An 18,002-nucleotide genomic window follows, 5' to 3' on the forward strand; every position below is an offset into this window, starting at 1 on the left:
TTTTAATACGCTTCAGCCTTGTAGACTAAGTAATATGCAACTATAATTATTTGATACTTCTTTATGTTGACAAATGTGTTTTAGACTACATATTATTCAATTAAGGACTCTCGTTACCTATGTCTAGCTTGTGTGCTTAGCTGCTGTGTAGCTGCTAGCTTCTAGTAGCCTATGACCCACACTGTTTCCCTTTTGTCAAAGACTTGACTAAAATACAAGAAAAGACTAATCGTGTGTGCTTAGCTGCTGTGTAGCTGCTAGTTTCTAGTAGCCTATGACCCACACTATTGACCTTTTGTCAAAGACTTGACTAAAATACAAGAAAAGGCAAATCTTGTGTGCTTAGCTGCTGTGTAGCTGCTAGCTTCTAGTAGCCTATGACCCACACTGTTTCCCTTTTGTCAAAGACTTGACTAAAATACAAGAAAAGACTAATCTTATGTGCTTAGCTGCTGTGTAGCTGCTAGCTTCTAGTAGCCTATGACCCACACTGTTGACCTTTTGTCAAAGACTTGACTAAAACACAAGAAAAGACTAATCTTATGTGCTTAGCTGCTGTGTAGCTGCTAGCTTCTAGTAGCCTATGACCCACACTGTTGACCTTTTGTCAAAGACTTGACTGAAATACAAGAAAAGACTAACCTTGTGTGCTTAGCTGCTGTGTAGCTGCTAGTTTCTAGTAGCCTATGACTCACACTGTTTCCCTTTTGTCAAAGACTTAACTAAAATACAAGAAAATACTAATCTTGTGTGCTTAGCTGCTGAGTAGCTGCTAGCTTCTAGTAGCCTATGACCCACACTGTTGACCTTTTGTCAAAGACTTGACTAAAACACAAGAAAAGACTAATCTTATGTGCTTAGCTGCTGTGTAGCTGCTAGCTCATAGTAGCCTATGACCTACACTGTTGAACTTTTGTCAAAAACTTGACTAAAATACAAGAAAAGACTAATCTTGTGTGCTTAGCTGCTGTGTAGCTGCTAGCTTCTAGTAGCCTATGACCCACACTGTTGACCTTTTGTCAAAGACTTGACTAAAACACAAGAAAAGACTAATCTTATGTGCTTAGCTGCTGTGTAGCTGCTAGTTTCTAGTAGTCTATGACTCACACTGTTGACCTTTTGTCAAAAACTTAGCTAAAATACAAGAAAAGACTAATCTTATGTGCTTAGCTGCTGTGTAGCTGCTAGCTTCTAGTAGCCTATGACCTACACTGTTGACCTTTTGTCAAAGACTTGACTAAAACACAAGAAAAGACTAATCTTATGTGCTTAGCTGCTGTGTAGCTGCTAGCTCATAGTAGCCTATGACCTACACTGTTGAACTTTTGTCAAAGACTTGACTAAAATACAAGAAAAGACTAATCTTATGTGCTTAGCTGCTGTGTAGCTGCTAGCTCATAGTAGCCTATGACCTACACTGTTGAACTTTTGTCAAAGACTTGACTAAAATACAAGAAAAGACTAATCTTGTGTGCTTAGCTGCTGTGTAGCTGCTAGCTTCTAGTAGCCTATGACCTACACTGTTGACCTTTTGTCAAAGACTTGACTAAAATACAAGAAAAGACTAATCTTGTTGGCTTAGCTGCTGTGTAGCTGCTATCTTCTAGTAGCCTATGACATACACTGTTGACCTTTTGTCAAAGACTTGACTAAAATACAAGAAAAGACTAATCTTGTGGGCTTAGCTGCTGTGTAGCTGCTAGCTTCTAGTAGCCTATGACCCACACTGTTGACCTTTTGTCAAAGACTTGACTAAAATACAAGAAAAGACTAATCTTATGTGCTTAGCTGCTGTGTAGCTGCTAGCTCATAGTAGCCTATGACCTACACTGTTGAACTTTTGTCAAAGACTTGACTAAAATACAAGAAAAGACTAATCTTGTGTGCTTAGCTGCTGTGTAGCTGCTAGCTTCTAGTAGCCTATGACCTACACTGTTGACCTTTTGTCAAAGACTTGACTAAAATACAAGAAAAGACTAATCTTGTTGGCTTAGCTGCTGTGTAGCTGCTATCTTCTAGTAGCCTATGACATACACTGTTGACCTTTTGTCAAAGACTTGACTAAAATACAAGAAAAGACTAATCTTGTGGGCTTAGCTGCTGTGTAGCTGCTAGCTTCTAGTAGCCTATGACCCACACTGTTGACCTTTTGTCAAAGACTTGACTAAAATACAAGAAAAGACTAATCTTGTGGGCTTAGCTGCTGTGTAGCTGCTAGCTTCTAGTAGCCTATGACTCACACTGTTGACCTTTTGTTAAAGACTTGACTAAAATACAAGAAAAGACTAATCTTATGTGCTTAGCTGCTGTGTAGCTGCTAGCTCATAGTAGCCTATGACCTACACTGTTGAACTTTTGTCAAAAACTTGACTAAAATACAAGAAAAGACTAATCTTGTGTGCTTAGCTGCTGTGTAGCTGCTAGCTTCTAGTAGCCTATGACCCACACTGTTGACCTTTTGTCAAAGACTTGACTAAAACACAAGAAAAGACTAATCTTATGTGCTTAGCTGCTGTGTAGCTGCTAGTTTCTAGTAGCCTATGACTCACACTGTTGACCTTTTGTCAAAAACTTAGCTAAAATACAAGAAAAGACTAATCTTATGTGCTTAGCTGCTGTGTAGCTGCTAGCTTCTAGTAGCCTATGACCTACACTGTTGACCTTTTGTCAAAGACTTGACTAAAACACAAGAAAAGACTAATCTTATGTGCTTAGCTGCTGTGTAGCTGCTAGCTCATAGTAGCCTATGACCTACACTGTTGAACTTTTGTCAAAGACTTGACTAAAATACAAGAAAAGACTAATCTTATGTGCTTAGCTGCTGTGTAGCTGCTAGCTCATAGTAGCCTATGACCTACACTGTTGAACTTTTGTCAAAGACTTGACTAAAATACAAGAAAAGACTAATCTTGTGTGCTTAGCTGCTGTGTAGCTGCTAGCTTCTAGTAGCCTATGACCTACACTGTTGACCTTTTGTCAAAGACTTGACTAAAATACAAGAAAAGACTCATCTTGTTGGCTTAGCTGGTGTAGCTGCTATCTTCTAGTAGCCTATGACCCACACTGTTTCCCTTTTGTCAAAGACTTGACTAAAATACAAGAAAAGACTAATCTTATGTGCTTAGCTGCTGTGTAGCTGCTAGCTTCTAGTAGCCTATGACCCACACTGTTGACCTTTTGTCAAAGACTTGACTAAAACACAAGAAAAGACTAATCTTATGTGCTTAGCTGCTGTGTAGCTGCTAGCTTCTAGTAGCCTATGACCCACACTGTTGACCTTTTGTCAAAGACTTGACTGAAATACAAGAAAAGACTAACCTTGTGTGCTTAGCTGCTGTGTAGCTGCTAGTTTCTAGTAGCCTATGACTCACACTGTTTCCCTTTTGTCAAAGACTTAACTAAAATACAAGAAAATACTAATCTTGTGTGCTTAGCTGCTGAGTAGCTGCTAGCTTCTAGTAGCCTATGACCCACACTGTTGACCTTTTGTCAAAGACTTGACTAAAACACAAGAAAAGACTAATCTTATGTGCTTAGCTGCTGTGTAGCTGCTAGCTCATAGTAGCCTATGACCTACACTGTTGAACTTTTGTCAAAAACTTGACTAAAATACAAGAAAAGACTAATCTTGTGTGCTTAGCTGCTGTGTAGCTGCTAGCTTCTAGTAGCCTATGACCCACACTGTTGACCTTTTGTCAAAGACTTGACTAAAACACAAGAAAAGACTAATCTTATGTGCTTAGCTGCTGTGTAGCTGCTAGTTTCTAGTAGCCTATGACTCACACTGTTGACCTTTTGTCAAAAACTTAGCTAAAATACAAGAAAAGACTAATCTTATGTGCTTAGCTGCTGTGTAGCTGCTAGCTTCTAGTAGCCTATGACCTACACTGTTGACCTTTTGTCAAAGACTTGACTAAAACACAAGAAAAGACTAATCTTATGTGCTTAGCTGCTGTGTAGCTGCTAGCTCATAGTAGCCTATGACCTACACTGTTGAACTTTTGTCAAAGACTTGACTAAAATACAAGAAAAGACTAATCTTATGTGCTTAGCTGCTGTGTAGCTGCTAGCTCATAGTAGCCTATGACCTACACTGTTGAACTTTTGTCAAAGACTTGACTAAAATACAAGAAAAGACTAATCTTGTGTGCTTAGCTGCTGTGTAGCTGCTAGCTTCTAGTAGCCTATGACCTACACTGTTGACCTTTTGTCAAAGACTTGACTAAAATACAAGAAAAGACTAATCTTGTTGGCTTAGCTGCTGTGTAGCTGCTATCTTCTAGTAGCCTATGACATACACTGTTGACCTTTTGTCAAAGACTTGACTAAAATACAAGAAAAGACTAATCTTGTGGGCTTAGCTGCTGTGTAGCTGCTAGCTTCTAGTAGCCTATGACCCACACTGTTGACCTTTTGTCAAAGACTTGACTAAAATACAAGAAAAGACTAATCTTATGTGCTTAGCTGCTGTGTAGCTGCTAGCTCATAGTAGCCTATGACCTACACTGTTGAACTTTTGTCAAAGACTTGACTAAAATACAAGAAAAGACTAATCTTGTGTGCTTAGCTGCTGTGTAGCTGCTAGCTTCTAGTAGCCTATGACCTACACTGTTGACCTTTTGTCAAAGACTTGACTAAAATACAAGAAAAGACTAATCTTGTTGGCTTAGCTGCTGTGTAGCTGCTATCTTCTAGTAGCCTATGACATACACTGTTGACCTTTTGTCAAAGACTTGACTAAAATACAAGAAAAGACTAATCTTGTGGGCTTAGCTGCTGTGTAGCTGCTAGCTTCTAGTAGCCTATGACCCACACTGTTGACCTTTTGTCAAAGACTTGACTAAAATACAAGAAAAGACTAATCTTGTGGGCTTAGCTGCTGTGTAGCTGCTAGCTTCTAGTAGCCTATGACTCACACTGTTGACCTTTTGTTAAAGACTTGACTAAAATACAAGAAAAGACTAATCTTATGTGCTTAGCTGCTGTGTAGCTGCTAGCTCATAGTAGCCTATGACCTACACTGTTGAACTTTTGTCAAAAACTTGACTAAAATACAAGAAAAGACTAATCTTGTGTGCTTAGCTGCTGTGTAGCTGCTAGCTTCTAGTAGCCTATGACCCACACTGTTGACCTTTTGTCAAAGACTTGACTAAAACACAAGAAAAGACTAATCTTATGTGCTTAGCTGCTGTGTAGCTGCTAGTTTCTAGTAGCCTATGACTCACACTGTTGACCTTTTGTCAAAAACTTAGCTAAAATACAAGAAAAGACTAATCTTATGTGCTTAGCTGCTGTGTAGCTGCTAGCTTCTAGTAGCCTATGACCTACACTGTTGACCTTTTGTCAAAGACTTGACTAAAACACAAGAAAAGACTAATCTTATGTGCTTAGCTGCTGTGTAGCTGCTAGCTCATAGTAGCCTATGACCTACACTGTTGAACTTTTGTCAAAGACTTGACTAAAATACAAGAAAAGACTAATCTTATGTGCTTAGCTGCTGTGTAGCTGCTAGCTCATAGTAGCCTATGACCTACACTGTTGAACTTTTGTCAAAGACTTGACTAAAATACAAGAAAAGACTAATCTTGTGTGCTTAGCTGCTGTGTAGCTGCTAGCTTCTAGTAGCCTATGACCTACACTGTTGACCTTTTGTCAAAGACTTGACTAAAATACAAGAAAAGACTCATCTTGTTGGCTTAGCTGGTGTAGCTGCTATCTTCTAGTAGCCTATGACATACACTGTTGACCTTTTGTCAAAGACTTGACTAAAATACAAGAAAAGACTAATCTTGTGGGCTTAGCTGCTGTGTAGCTGCTAGCTTCTAGTAGCCTATGACCCACACTGTTGACCTTTTGTCAAAGACTTGACTAAAATACAAGAAAAGACTAATCTTGTGGGCTTAGCTGCTGTGTAGCTGCTAGCTTCTAGTAGCCTATGACATACACTGTTGACCTTTTGTCAAAGACTTGACTAAAATACAAGAAAAGACTAATCTTGTGGGCTTAGCTGCTGTGTAGCTGCTAGCTTCTAGTAGCCTATGACCCACACTGTTGACCTTTTGTCAAAGACTTGACTAAAATACAAGAAAAGACTAATCTTGTGGGCTTAGCTGCTGTGTAGCTGCTAGCTTCTAGTAGCCTATGACATACACTGTTGACCTTTTGTCAAAGACTTGACTAAAATACAAGAAAAGACTAATCTTGTGGGCTTAGCTGCTGTGTAGCTGCTAGCTTCTAGTAGCCTATGACCCACACTGTTGACCTTTTGTCAAAGACTTGACTAAAATACAAGAAAATACTAATCTTGTGTGCTTATTGGAGGACATTTAGATGTTAACTGGTAGCTGCAAGACTGCTGGTATCAGGGATTTTACATGCAAGCCGATTTGTTGTACTGCTGATATTGAACTGATATTCAATACCAATATCGGATCGGGACACCCCTAATAGTTTGAAGAAGTGGGGCTCCGGATGATTTGACGATGTTCTTCCCCAGGTTCTGTCCGTCGTAATAATCCACGTTGAGAGGATTAAAGGCAGTCGTTCATCTGTCCTCCTCTTCCTCTTCTGGACTCTTCTGGTTCTTTGCTCCGTTGTTCCTCTGAAGGCTGCGGTGGAACAGATTATTGATCAGGTATTAGATTACGTTTTGAGGTTTTGTTGGATCACATGTACAAACCCCAAATCCAGTGAAGGTGGCACGTTGTGTAAATGGTAAATAAAAACAGAATACAATGATTTGCAAATCCTTTTCAACTTATATTCAATTGAATAGACTGCAAAGACAAGATATTTAACGTTCACACCGGTAAACTTAGTTATTTTTTACAAATACTAGCTCATTTGTAATTTGATGCCTGCAACATGTTTCAAAAAAGCTGGCACAAGTGGCAAAAAAGACTGAGAAAGTTGAGGAATGCTCATCAAACACTTATTTGGAACATCCCACAGGTGAACAGGCTAATTGAGAACAGGTGGGTGCCATGATTGGGTATAAAAGCAGCTTCCATGAAATCATTCACAAACAAGGATGGGGCGAGGGTCACCACTTTGTCAACAAATGCGTGAGCAAATTGTCCAACAGTTTAAGAACAACATTTCTCAACCAGCTATTGCAAGGAATTTAGGGATTTCACCATCTACGGTCCGTAATATCATCAAAAAGTTCAGAGAATCTGGAGAAATCCCTACACGTAAGCGATAATATTACGGACCTTCGATCCCTCAGGCGGTACTGCATCAAAAAGCAACATCAGTGTGTAAAGGATATCACCACATGGCCTCAGGAACACTTCAGAAACCCACTGTCAGTAACTGCAGATTGTTGCTACATCTGTAAGTGTAAGTTGACACTTGTGATTTAGGGCTATATAAATAAACATTGATTGATTGATTGATTGAAGTTAAAACTCGACTAAGCAAAGCGAAAGCCATTTATCAACAACACCCAGAAACGCCGCTGGCTTCGCTGGGTCCGAGCTCATCTAAGATGGACTGATGCAAAGTGGAAAAGTGTTCTGTGGTCTGACGAGTCCACATTTCAAATTGTTTTTGAAACTGTAGACGTCGTGTCTTCCGGACCAAAGAGGAAAAGAACCATCCAGACTGTTATAGGCGCAAAGTGTAAAAGCCAGCATGTGTGATGGTATGGGGGTGTATTAGTGCCAAAGACATGGGTAACTTACACATCTGTGAAGGCACCATTAATGCTGAAAGGTACATACAGGTTTTGGAGCAACATATGTTGCCATCCAAGCAACGTTATCATGGACGCCCCTGCTTATTTCAGCGTGGCTTCATAGTAAAAGAGTGCGGGTACTAGACTGGCCTGCCCCGGACTGTTGAACAACTTAAGCTGTACATCAAGCAAGAATGGGAAATAATTCCACCTGAAAAGCTTCAAAAATGTCTCTTTAGTTCTCAAACGTATACTGAGTGTTGTTAAAAGGAAAGGCCATGCAACACAGAGGTAAAAATGCCCCTGTGACATCTTTTTTGCAATGTGTTGCTGCCATTAAATTGCAAGTTAATGATTATTTGCAAAAAAATACATTTCTTAGTTGGAACATTAAGTATCTTATCTTTGCAGTGAATTCAATTGAATATAAGTTGAAAAGGATTTGCAAATCATTGTATTCTGTTTTTATTTACCATTTACACAACGTGCCAACTTCACTGGTTTTGGGGTTTTGTATTTCCTCGGTCTTCTGATAACATTTTTCCGTGTTCAGCTTTTATCTCGGTGTGTTCCTCTTCCTTCACTTGCCAAATGTCACAGCACACTGAAGGACATTTTTTAATTTCACGCCGCGTTCTTAAACACTTCTCGGCAGTTCACAAGCTGCTGCCAAGTCTTTGTTTCCCAGTACAGGTTAATAACCCCATAGAGGCGAAACACAACACAATTACCTTTTCCCTCTGTTTGCCAATGTTTCCGTTTCAGGGCTTTTTATCAGATGCTGTTCGCTTTGTGGCCTTCTTTATCTGTTTTTTCCTACAAGTCCTTCAAGTGCTTCTAAGCAGCTTCTCAGACCGCCGACCGCTGCGCAGTCAGCATGTCGAGGTAGGAAAAAGAGATGGTCCTAATGTCGCTCGTCTTGGAGTGTCGGCGCTCATTAGCCCAATTTTACTGAACGTCATCTTGCCTCTTCTATTTTCAGAGTGAATGTCCAGAAGAAGATGCCTCCTTTCTTTCCAAGTTTTTATTCTTTTGGTTCAGCAGGTACAAAAACACATGCAGAGTTCTCCTTAAATTTCCTAGCGGATTACCAAAGCTGTCTATCTTGCTTTGACGAATCTCCTGATAATTATCGCATTCCAAGCACTGACAACCAAGGAGGCAGCACCAGATTCGGGGCCCTTATACAAAGAACTCGTAAAGGGCCCCCCCATTCTGCCCCAAACACACACACAGGGCCGGCCCGTGGCATAGGCCATATAGGCAAATGCTAAGGGCGCCGTCCATCAGGGGGCGCCACACCAGTGCCACAAATGTTGGAGAAAAAATTGGTACTATTATTTCTAAATACAAAAAATAATCCCACGTTAATTAAAATGCAAAGTAAAGCCTATTTAATAGAAATATTTGGCACGGTGCGCCCCCTCCCTTCCCGTATCATGACTCTTTTTGGACGTCACCACGTCAAAAAATCTACACAAGATGTCAAAACGGCCAAAACTGTCAGGTGCCCAGGGAAGAAAAAAGAGAAAAGAAGAGGAGAAACGAGAAAAAGACAGAGGTAGCAGGTAGGTAACCTTAGCCTACATGAAATTATTTGTCTGTTACAGAATGTGATAGTAACCTGGCTTTTTAGCAATAAGCTAATGTTACATAATTCGGCAATTGCTAATCAATAAATAGCTAGTTCTGTTTTAATCAATCAATCAATCAATGTTTATTTATATAGCCCTAAATCACAAGTGTCTCAAAGGGCTGTACAAGCCACAACGACATCCTCGGTACAGAGCCCACATACGGGCAAGGAAAAATTCACCCCAGTGGGACGTCGGTGAATGACTATGAGAAACCTTGGAGAGGACCGCATATGTGGGTAACCCCCCCCCCCCCCCCCCCCCCCCCCCCTCTAGGGGAGACCGAAAGCAATGGATGTCGAGTGGGTCTGACATAACATTGTGAAAGTCCAGTCCACAGTGGATCCAACACATCAGCGGGAGTCCAGTCCACAGCGGGGCCAACAGGAAACCATCCCGAGCGGAGACGGGTCAGCAGCGCAGAGATGTCCCCAACCGATGCACAGGCTAGTGGTCCACCCGGGGTCCCGACTCTGGACAGCCAGCACTTCATCCATGGCCACCGGACCTATGCAACTCCCCCTCGCAAGGGACAGGGGAGAAGAGGAGAGAAGAAAAGAAACGGCAGATCAACTGGTCTAAAAAAAAGGGGGGTCTATTTAAAGGCTAGATTATACAAATGAGTTTTAACGGGTTTTAACGTTGGGTTAATATTGTGGAGGGGGCTAAATTGTTATGGAAAATAATAATGTAACGTTAGGTAATTACAGTACTCCCACGTTACATTCCTCAGGGACATTTGTATTAGATCTTTTAAGCAGGTGTTTTTTTGTTTACATTGTTATTGCCTTCTGGTTAGCTAATGTTTGCCCTGCAGGTAATAGTCACTTTTCCACCCCTTTATATATTAGGTATAGTTGTAAGCCTAGTTGTTAAAGTGCACATCATTAATGTTAATTAAGCAATATCACATGAGAGGGAATGCTGTTTTTTAATTTGAGCACTGCTGTGATTCGGTTAAAAATAATCATAACATAACATTCTCATATAATATGTTAATTTGCTTTCTTTAAGTAAAAAAAAGGTCAAAGACAAAGCTATTCGGTTTCTTGTGAGTATATACACTTCACTGCCGATGTGGGGGGGCGCCACCTAAAATCTTGCCTAGGGCGCCAGATTGGTTAGGGCCAGGCCTGCACACACACACTTGATTACATGTACAACAAACTAAATATTGCATGGATTTGGTTAAAACCAACTTTTTAGAACACTTGTTAAAACCTTAATTAGGTTTTTACATTTTAAAAGACGGGATTAACTCATCTTCCTGAAATCGTCAACCCGGAAGTGTCTAAACAAATCAAGCGTAGTAATTTCCTATCGCCACAAGGTGTCAGTAAGAGTCTACAATCAAATGGGCATTTCATAGATAAATATATATTTATAAAATGTCTATCTTGCATCTATCACCTCATCCTTGGTCCAAAGTGCTGCTGCTGTGTCTGGATGCTTAAAGTTGAGCTCTGATGATGTTGTGAATGAAATGGCACAAAATAAAAACTTTACACTATCCTCACTTAGCCCTGATGACGACACAGTTTTTTGCCGTTCGGTTTGTGAGACGACACAAATATGAAAGGAGTCAAATGTTTCTGTCCGTCAGTTTGGTGGTTCAGGGCTACCGCTGCCCTCTGCAGGCATCAGACCTGTGGACCCTGCGGGACGAGGACTCGTCAAAGAGGATCATGTGTGAGATGGAAGCGGCCTGGGCGCGGGAGTGTGAGCGGTAAGAAGATGCTGTGTTCCCCCAGGAAAAACTTGCGCAAAAGTTCTTACGCTTCTTTGAAATTCAGCAGAAAGGAGTCCATCTCTTCCGGGTCGTTTCGGTTCGACTCTGATGAAAAAAGCCAGTTGATCAGAAAGCCCCAAAAACGACTGAGTTACCTTCACTTTCTGCTGTGCACTCTTGGGAGGACCTTTGGGCCGTACTTCCTGTGTGGGACCTTGTTCCTGCTCCTGCATGACACCGTCATGTTCGCAGTACCACAAGTGCTCAGGTTGGTGTCCAATAGAAACTTTTGCTTTACTTACCAACATCAAACATTCATTCCAGGATAAAAAAGTGTTACAATTCTAAATGGTGTAGTGTAACGGAGGCCACCCAGTAGTAAATCTCATCGTCTAACCTACTCAGTGGCCTAGTGTTTAGAGCAGGGGTCACCAACGCGGTGTCCGCGGGCACCAGGTAGCCCGTAAGGACCAGATGAGTAGCCCGCTGGCCTGTTCTAAAAATAGCTCAAATAGCAGCACTTACCAGTGAGCTGCCTCTATTTTTTAAATTGTATTTATTTACTAGCAAGCTGGTCTCGCTTTGCTCGACATTTTTAATTCTAAGAGAGACAAAACTCAAATAGAATTTGAAAATCCAAGAAAATATTTTAAAGACTTGGTCTTCACTTGTTTAAATAAATTCATTTATTTTTTTACTTTGCTTTTTGTAACATTCAGAAAGACAATTTTAGAGAAAAAATACAACCTTAAAAATTATTTTAGGATTTTTAAACACATATACCTTTTTACCTTTTAAGTTCCTTCCTCTTCTTTCCTGACAATTTAAATCAATGTTCAAGTAAAAAAAAATTTTTTTTATTGTAAAGAATAATAAATAAATTTGAATTTAATTCTTCATTTTAGCTTCTGTTTTTTCGACGAAGAATATTTGTGAAATATTTCTTCAAACTTATTATGATTAAAATTCAAAAAAAATATTCTGGCAAATATAGAAAATCTGTAGAATCAAATTTAAATCTTATTTCAAAGTCTTTTGAATTTCTTTTAAAAAATTTTGTTCTGGAAAATCTAGAAGAAATAATGATTTGTGTTTGTTAGAAATATAGCTTGGTCCAATTTGTTATATATTCTAACAAAGTGTAGGTTGGATTTTAACCTATTTAAAACATGTCATCAAAATTCTAAAATTAATCTTAATCAGGAAAAATTACTAATGATGTTCCATAAATTATTTTTTTTATTTTTTCAAAAAGATTCGAATTAGCTAGTTTTTCTCTTCTTTTTTTCTGTTGAATTTTGAATTTTAAAGAGTTGAAATTGAAGATAAACTATGTTTCAAAATTTAATTGTCATTTTTTTCGTGTTTTCTCCTCTTTTAAACCGTTCAATTAAGTGTAAATATAATTAATTATTAATAATAACATAGAGTTAAAGGTAAAATGAGCAAATTGGCTATTTTTGGCAATTTATTTAAGTGTGTATCAAACTGGTAGCCCTTCGCATTAATCAGTACCCAAGAAGTAGCTCTTGGTTTCAAAAAGGTTGGTGACCCCTGGTTTAGAGTGTCCGCCCTGAGATCGGTAGGTTGCAGACCCCCCCGTATAGGCTAAGCTATTTGGAAAAAAAACATGGTTATCTAAGCTTGAGTTTTATAGATGACAAAGCAAATAGTTGTTGGTGTTATATGGCGTGAGAAAATGCTAAGGACCAGTATAAAAGGAGCGTGGACACCCCTGCCTTAAGAGCCTGCGTCTTTGGGCTCAGTGCCCAGCACTCTCGACTCTCATTCAGGAGAAGCCAGGTTCTATTCCTGGCCAGACCAGATGCAGGGGCTGGACCAGGCGGACTTTTTTCTTTTTTAGTGTTGAAAATCAACAAAGATTGGAATTAGTTTTTTATGTCATATTCTCTATACAGGGTACCTGTACCTGTAAATCTGCCATATTTATTAAAAAAACGAAAAACGGCCCTAATTTTAGTTTTTTGATTTGCGATTCAGAATTGTAAATGGAATGAACGGAAGGTACACGGGCCAAACAGCAGTAACTAGATCCAATATTTTTATGTTATATTTAATATAACAAAATTGAAAAATCACCAGTCAGCAGAAATGGAAAAAAAGAAAGAAATAAATAAAAATTTAAAGACCAGACTGTGAATTGGCCTGTAGGGAAAAAGTCAGTCTGTGTACCTTCCGTTCATTCTATTTCCAATTCTGACGCGCAAATCAAAAAACTAACTTAAGGCCGTATTTCGATTTTTTATTATATATGGCAGATTTTAAAACACACAAAAAAGGGTTGATTTCCATGAAAATATTGCCATAAAATTAAATGTTGTGCTGTTTTACTTTTATGGATTTTTATTTTTGCAGATAAACACAAAAATCCAATTTATGTTCATCCAAAATGCAAAAATGCATTGAACCGGAAGCAGTATTTTAGCTTTTCCGTCGCGTTTAGCATGTTGTAGCATAACGCTAACACCTTTTTTTTCATTCATTCATTTCTGTTTATTCCTTTCATGAAAATGCATATATACAAGAAACGTATAGTTGACACTTTCATTGTTTTTTTGTTTCTTATACATTTCCATGATCAGAAAGGAGCAGATGAAAGAATACTATTCTTATATTTATCTGCCCCCTTTTTAACACCAATTATTTTAGATGACTTTATAACTGTTCCCTCCACCAACACCCGAACTCCAACATACTTTTTAATTTTGGTTTAAATATTTTCACAATGACACGTCCAATCAAAATCAAAAATCAGTTTGATATAATTCCAGTTATCTCTTTTTGTAACTCTTTTTAAATTCAAAGGTATTCTTGCAACTTTTCAAGTCTTTCTTTAGAGAAGTCCATGCTTTGTTCAGCAGGCGTCCTATTGTCGTTTTAAAAAAGTGTCATTAAGTAGTTGTCCAACTTTTGTTTCAGAAATAAAAAATTTAAAAATGGCCCGAAATTAGTTTTTTGATTTGCATTTAAAAATTTGAAATAGAATGAACGGAAGATACACCGACCGATATTACCTGTATGCTAAAAACGTGCTAAATGCAAAGGAAAATCTAAAATACTGCTTCCGGTTCAATTTGTACTGACAACCACGCATTTTTGCATTTTGGATGAACATATATTAGATTTTTGTGTTTATCTGGAAAAATAAAAACCCATAAAAGGAAAACAGCACAAAATCCAATTTTATGGCAATATTTTTATGGAAATCAGCCCTTTTTTGTTTGTTTTAAAATCTGCCATATATAATAAAAATCGAAAAACGGCCCTAATTTAGTTTTTTGATTTGCGTTTCAGAATTGGAAATAGAATGAACGGAAGGTACACGGACCATCTTTGTTCAGCAGGAGTCCTATTATCGTTTACAAAAAGTCTCAAATAGTTGTCCAACTTTTGTTTCAGAAATGAAAATAGAAAAAATTGGCCCGCAATTTGTTTTTTGATTTGCATTCCAGAATTGGAAATAGAATGAACGGACCCGTGTACCTTCCCTTCCGTTCATTCTATTTCCAATTCTGGAACGCAAATCAAAAAACAAAATTAGGGCCGTTTTTCGATTATAATTATACATGGCAGATTTTAAAACAAACAAAAAAGGGTTGATTTTCATTAAAATATTGCCATAAAATTGGATTTTGTGCTGTTTTGGTTATATGGATTAGAATTTTTCCAGATAAACGCAAAAAAATATGCAAAAATGCGTGTTTATCTGTGTGATGACAAATTGAACCGGAAGCAGTATTTTAGCCTTTCCTTTTGCGTTTAGCATGTTTTTAGCACAACGGTAACATCTTTGTTCAGCGGGAGTCCTATTGAGTCCTATATATAAAAAAAAGTGTCATTAAATAGTTGTCCAACTTTTGTTTCAGAAATGAAAATAGAAAAAATGGTCCGAAACTTGTTTTTTAGGACTCCTGCTGAACAAAGATGTTAGCGTTGTGCTAAAACATGCTAAACGTAAAGGAAAGGCTAAAATACTGCTTCCGGTTCAATTTGTCATCACACAGATAACCACGCATTTTTGCAATTTTTTTTTACATTTTTGTGTTTATCTGGAAAAATAAAAACCCATAAAAAGAAAACAGCACAAAATCCAATTTTATGGCAATATTTTAATGGAAATCAGCCCTTTTTTGTTTGTTTTAAAATCTGCCATATATAATAAAAATCGAAAAACGGCCCTAATTTAGTTTTTTGATTTGCGTTTCAGAATTGGAAATAGAATGAACGGAAGGTACACGGACCATCTTTGTTCAGCAGGAGTCCTATTATCGTTTACAAAAAGTCTCAAATAGTTGTCCAACTTTTGTTTCAGAAATGAAAATAGAAAAAATTGGCCCGCAATTTGTTTTTTGATTTGTGTTCCAGAATTGGAAATAGAATGAACGGACCCGTGTACCTTCCCTTCCGTTCATTCTATTTCCAATTCTGGAACGCAAATCAAAAAAACAAAATTAGGGCCGTTTTTCGATTGTAATTATATATGGCAGATTTTAAAAGAAACAAAAAAAGGTTGATTTTCATTCAAATATTGCCATAAAATTGGAGTTTGTGCTGTTGTTCACTTTTATGGATTTTAGTTTTTCCAGATAAACGCAAAAAAATGTGCAAAAATGCGTATTTATCTGTGTGATGACAAATTGAACCGGAAGCAGTATTTTAGCCTTTCCTTTTGCGTTTAGCATGTTTTTAGCACAACGGTAACATCTTTGTTCAGCGGGAGTCCTATTGAGTCCTATATATAAAAAAAAGTGTCATTAAATAGTTGTCCAACTTTTGTTTCAGAAATGAAAATAGAAAAAATGGTCCGAAACTTGTTTTTTAGGACTCCTGTTGAACAAAGATGTTAGCGTTGTGCTAAAACATGCTAAACGTAAAGGAAAGGCTAAAATACTGCTTCCGGTTCAATTTGTCATCACACAGATAACCACGCATTTTTGCAAATTTTTTTTAGATTTTTGTGCTTATCTGGAAAAATAAAAACTAGGGCTGCAACTAACGATTAATTTGATAATCGATTAATCTGTCGATTATTACTTAGATTAATAATCGGGTAAAAGAGACAAACTACTTTTCTATCCTTTCCAGTATTTTATTGAAAAAAAACAGCATACTGGCACCATACTTATTTTGATTATTGTTTCTCAGCTGTTTGTACATGTTGCAGTTTATAAATAAAGGTTTATTTAAAAATAAAAATAAAAATAAAAAATTTTAATTTAAAAAGCTTCTGCGCATGCGCATAGCATAGATCCAACGAATCGATGACTAAATTAATCGGCAACTATTTTTATAATCGATTTTAATCGTTTTAATCGATTAGTTGTTGCAGCCCTAATAAAAACCCATAAAAGGAAAACAGCACAGAATCCAATTTTATGGCAATATTTTAATGAAATGAAATCTACCCCTTTTTGTTTGTTTTAAAATCTGCCATGTATAATAAAAATAAAAAAACGGCCCTAATTTTATTTTTGGATTTTTCGTTTCAGAATTGGAAATAGAATGAACGGAAGGTACACGGACCCACTTTTTCCCTACAGGGCAAATCGCAGTCTGGTCTTTAAATTTAGTTGTTTTGGGGTTGTTGTTTTTTCATTTCTGCTGACTGGTGATTTTCATTTTTATTATATGAAATACAAAATGAAAATATTGGATCTAGTTACTGCTGTAAAAAGAACACTTTTTTCGATGTAATTTTTTTGTATTTCAAAATAAAATTCCACACAAATCAGTAGTTTTTTTTGTTGTTTTTCAATTGTCATTCATGAAAAGAAAATGCAATGAGCAAAACACACTAAGCTCGGTCGTGGTTGATCTGTTTTTGTGCGGCCACCAGCCTCCTGCTGGGCTTCATGCGGGATGAAGACGCTGCCATGTGGAAGGGTTTTCTGTTTGCCTGTCTGCTCTTCATCCTGTCTTGCCTGCAGTCCCTCCTGCACCATCAGTACATGTATCGCTGCTTCACCGTCGGAATGAGGCTAAAAACCGCCATCATGGGTCTTGTCTACAGGAAGGTAAGCATAGATGTTTAAAAAAAAATTTTTTTTAAATCTAATTTTCTCCTCCCGGCTGCTGCTAATAAAGGCGACAGTTGATTAGATAACAAGGCCCACCTGGGCCATCCACTCACCTGTCGCTGTCTTCGAGGCCGGTCCTGGCACACCCCGTTCCGCGGCAGGCCACGCCCCTCCTCCACAATTTTCCATCTTTTTCCGTTTTTGAAAAAGCTTCAGGGAGCCACTAGGGTTCGCTGACCCCCGTCTTTAACCCAAAAGGGCAATCTCATTTCTACAGTTCCTTGGGCTCCACCAACTTGGACCATACAACCCTTGAAGATTCCAGGTTCTGCCAAAAAGGTCTTACTCGTAAAGGTCCAAAATATCGTACATTTTTGCAATTTGTGCACACTTCAGACCTTCCTGGACCCCTTCAAATGCAATTGGGACCTTCCGGAACCCCTTTAAGTGCACTTTGGTCTTATTGAGACCATGCCGTACCATCCAAGTTTTCCATAGGTGGAAAAAGTCATGTTTGGACGAGGGGTTGTGAATGACAGAGTAGGAAAACTCCTAATAAGTAGAGATGTCCGATAATGGCTTTTTTGCAGATGTCCGATATTTTCCAACTTTTAATTACCGATACCGATATATACAGTCGTGGAATTAACACATTATTATGCCTAATTTTGTTGCGATGCCCCGCTGGATGCATTAAACAATGTAACAATGTTTTCCAAAATAGATCAACTCAAGTTATGAAAAAAAATGCCAACATGACACTGCCATATTTATTATTTAAGTCACAAAGTGCATTATTTTTTTTAACATGCCTCAAAAGAAGCAGCTTGGAATTTGGGACATGCTCTCCCTGAGAGAGCATGAGGAGGTTGAGGGGGGCGGTGTTTAGGTGGTAGGCGATAGCGGGGGGTGTATATTGTAGC

At 38.2% G+C, this 18,002-nt stretch overlaps 1 protein-coding gene across 1 annotated transcript in view; it reads left to right on the forward strand.

Annotated features, from left to right (window-relative positions):
• The window catches only part of LOC133638377 (multidrug resistance-associated protein 1-like), a 68,197-nt gene that overhangs the window by 11,161 nt on the left and 39,034 nt on the right, over positions 1–18,002 (forward strand). Inside the window, exons 4-9 of the mRNA XM_062030916.1 lie at positions 6,497–6,634; positions 8,444–8,563; positions 8,661–8,722; positions 10,916–11,038; positions 11,106–11,309; positions 16,899–17,076. Coding sequence (XP_061886900.1) covers positions 6,497–6,634; positions 8,444–8,563; positions 8,661–8,722; positions 10,916–11,038; positions 11,106–11,309; positions 16,899–17,076 — 825 coding nt within the window. The remainder of the gene's footprint in view (positions 1–6,496; positions 6,635–8,443; positions 8,564–8,660; positions 8,723–10,915; positions 11,039–11,105; positions 11,310–16,898; positions 17,077–18,002) is intronic.

This window comes from Entelurus aequoreus, linkage group LG21, assembly GCF_033978785.1.
Source record: "Entelurus aequoreus isolate RoL-2023_Sb linkage group LG21, RoL_Eaeq_v1.1, whole genome shotgun sequence".
Taxonomy (NCBI): domain Eukaryota; kingdom Metazoa; phylum Chordata; class Actinopteri; order Syngnathiformes; family Syngnathidae; genus Entelurus; species Entelurus aequoreus.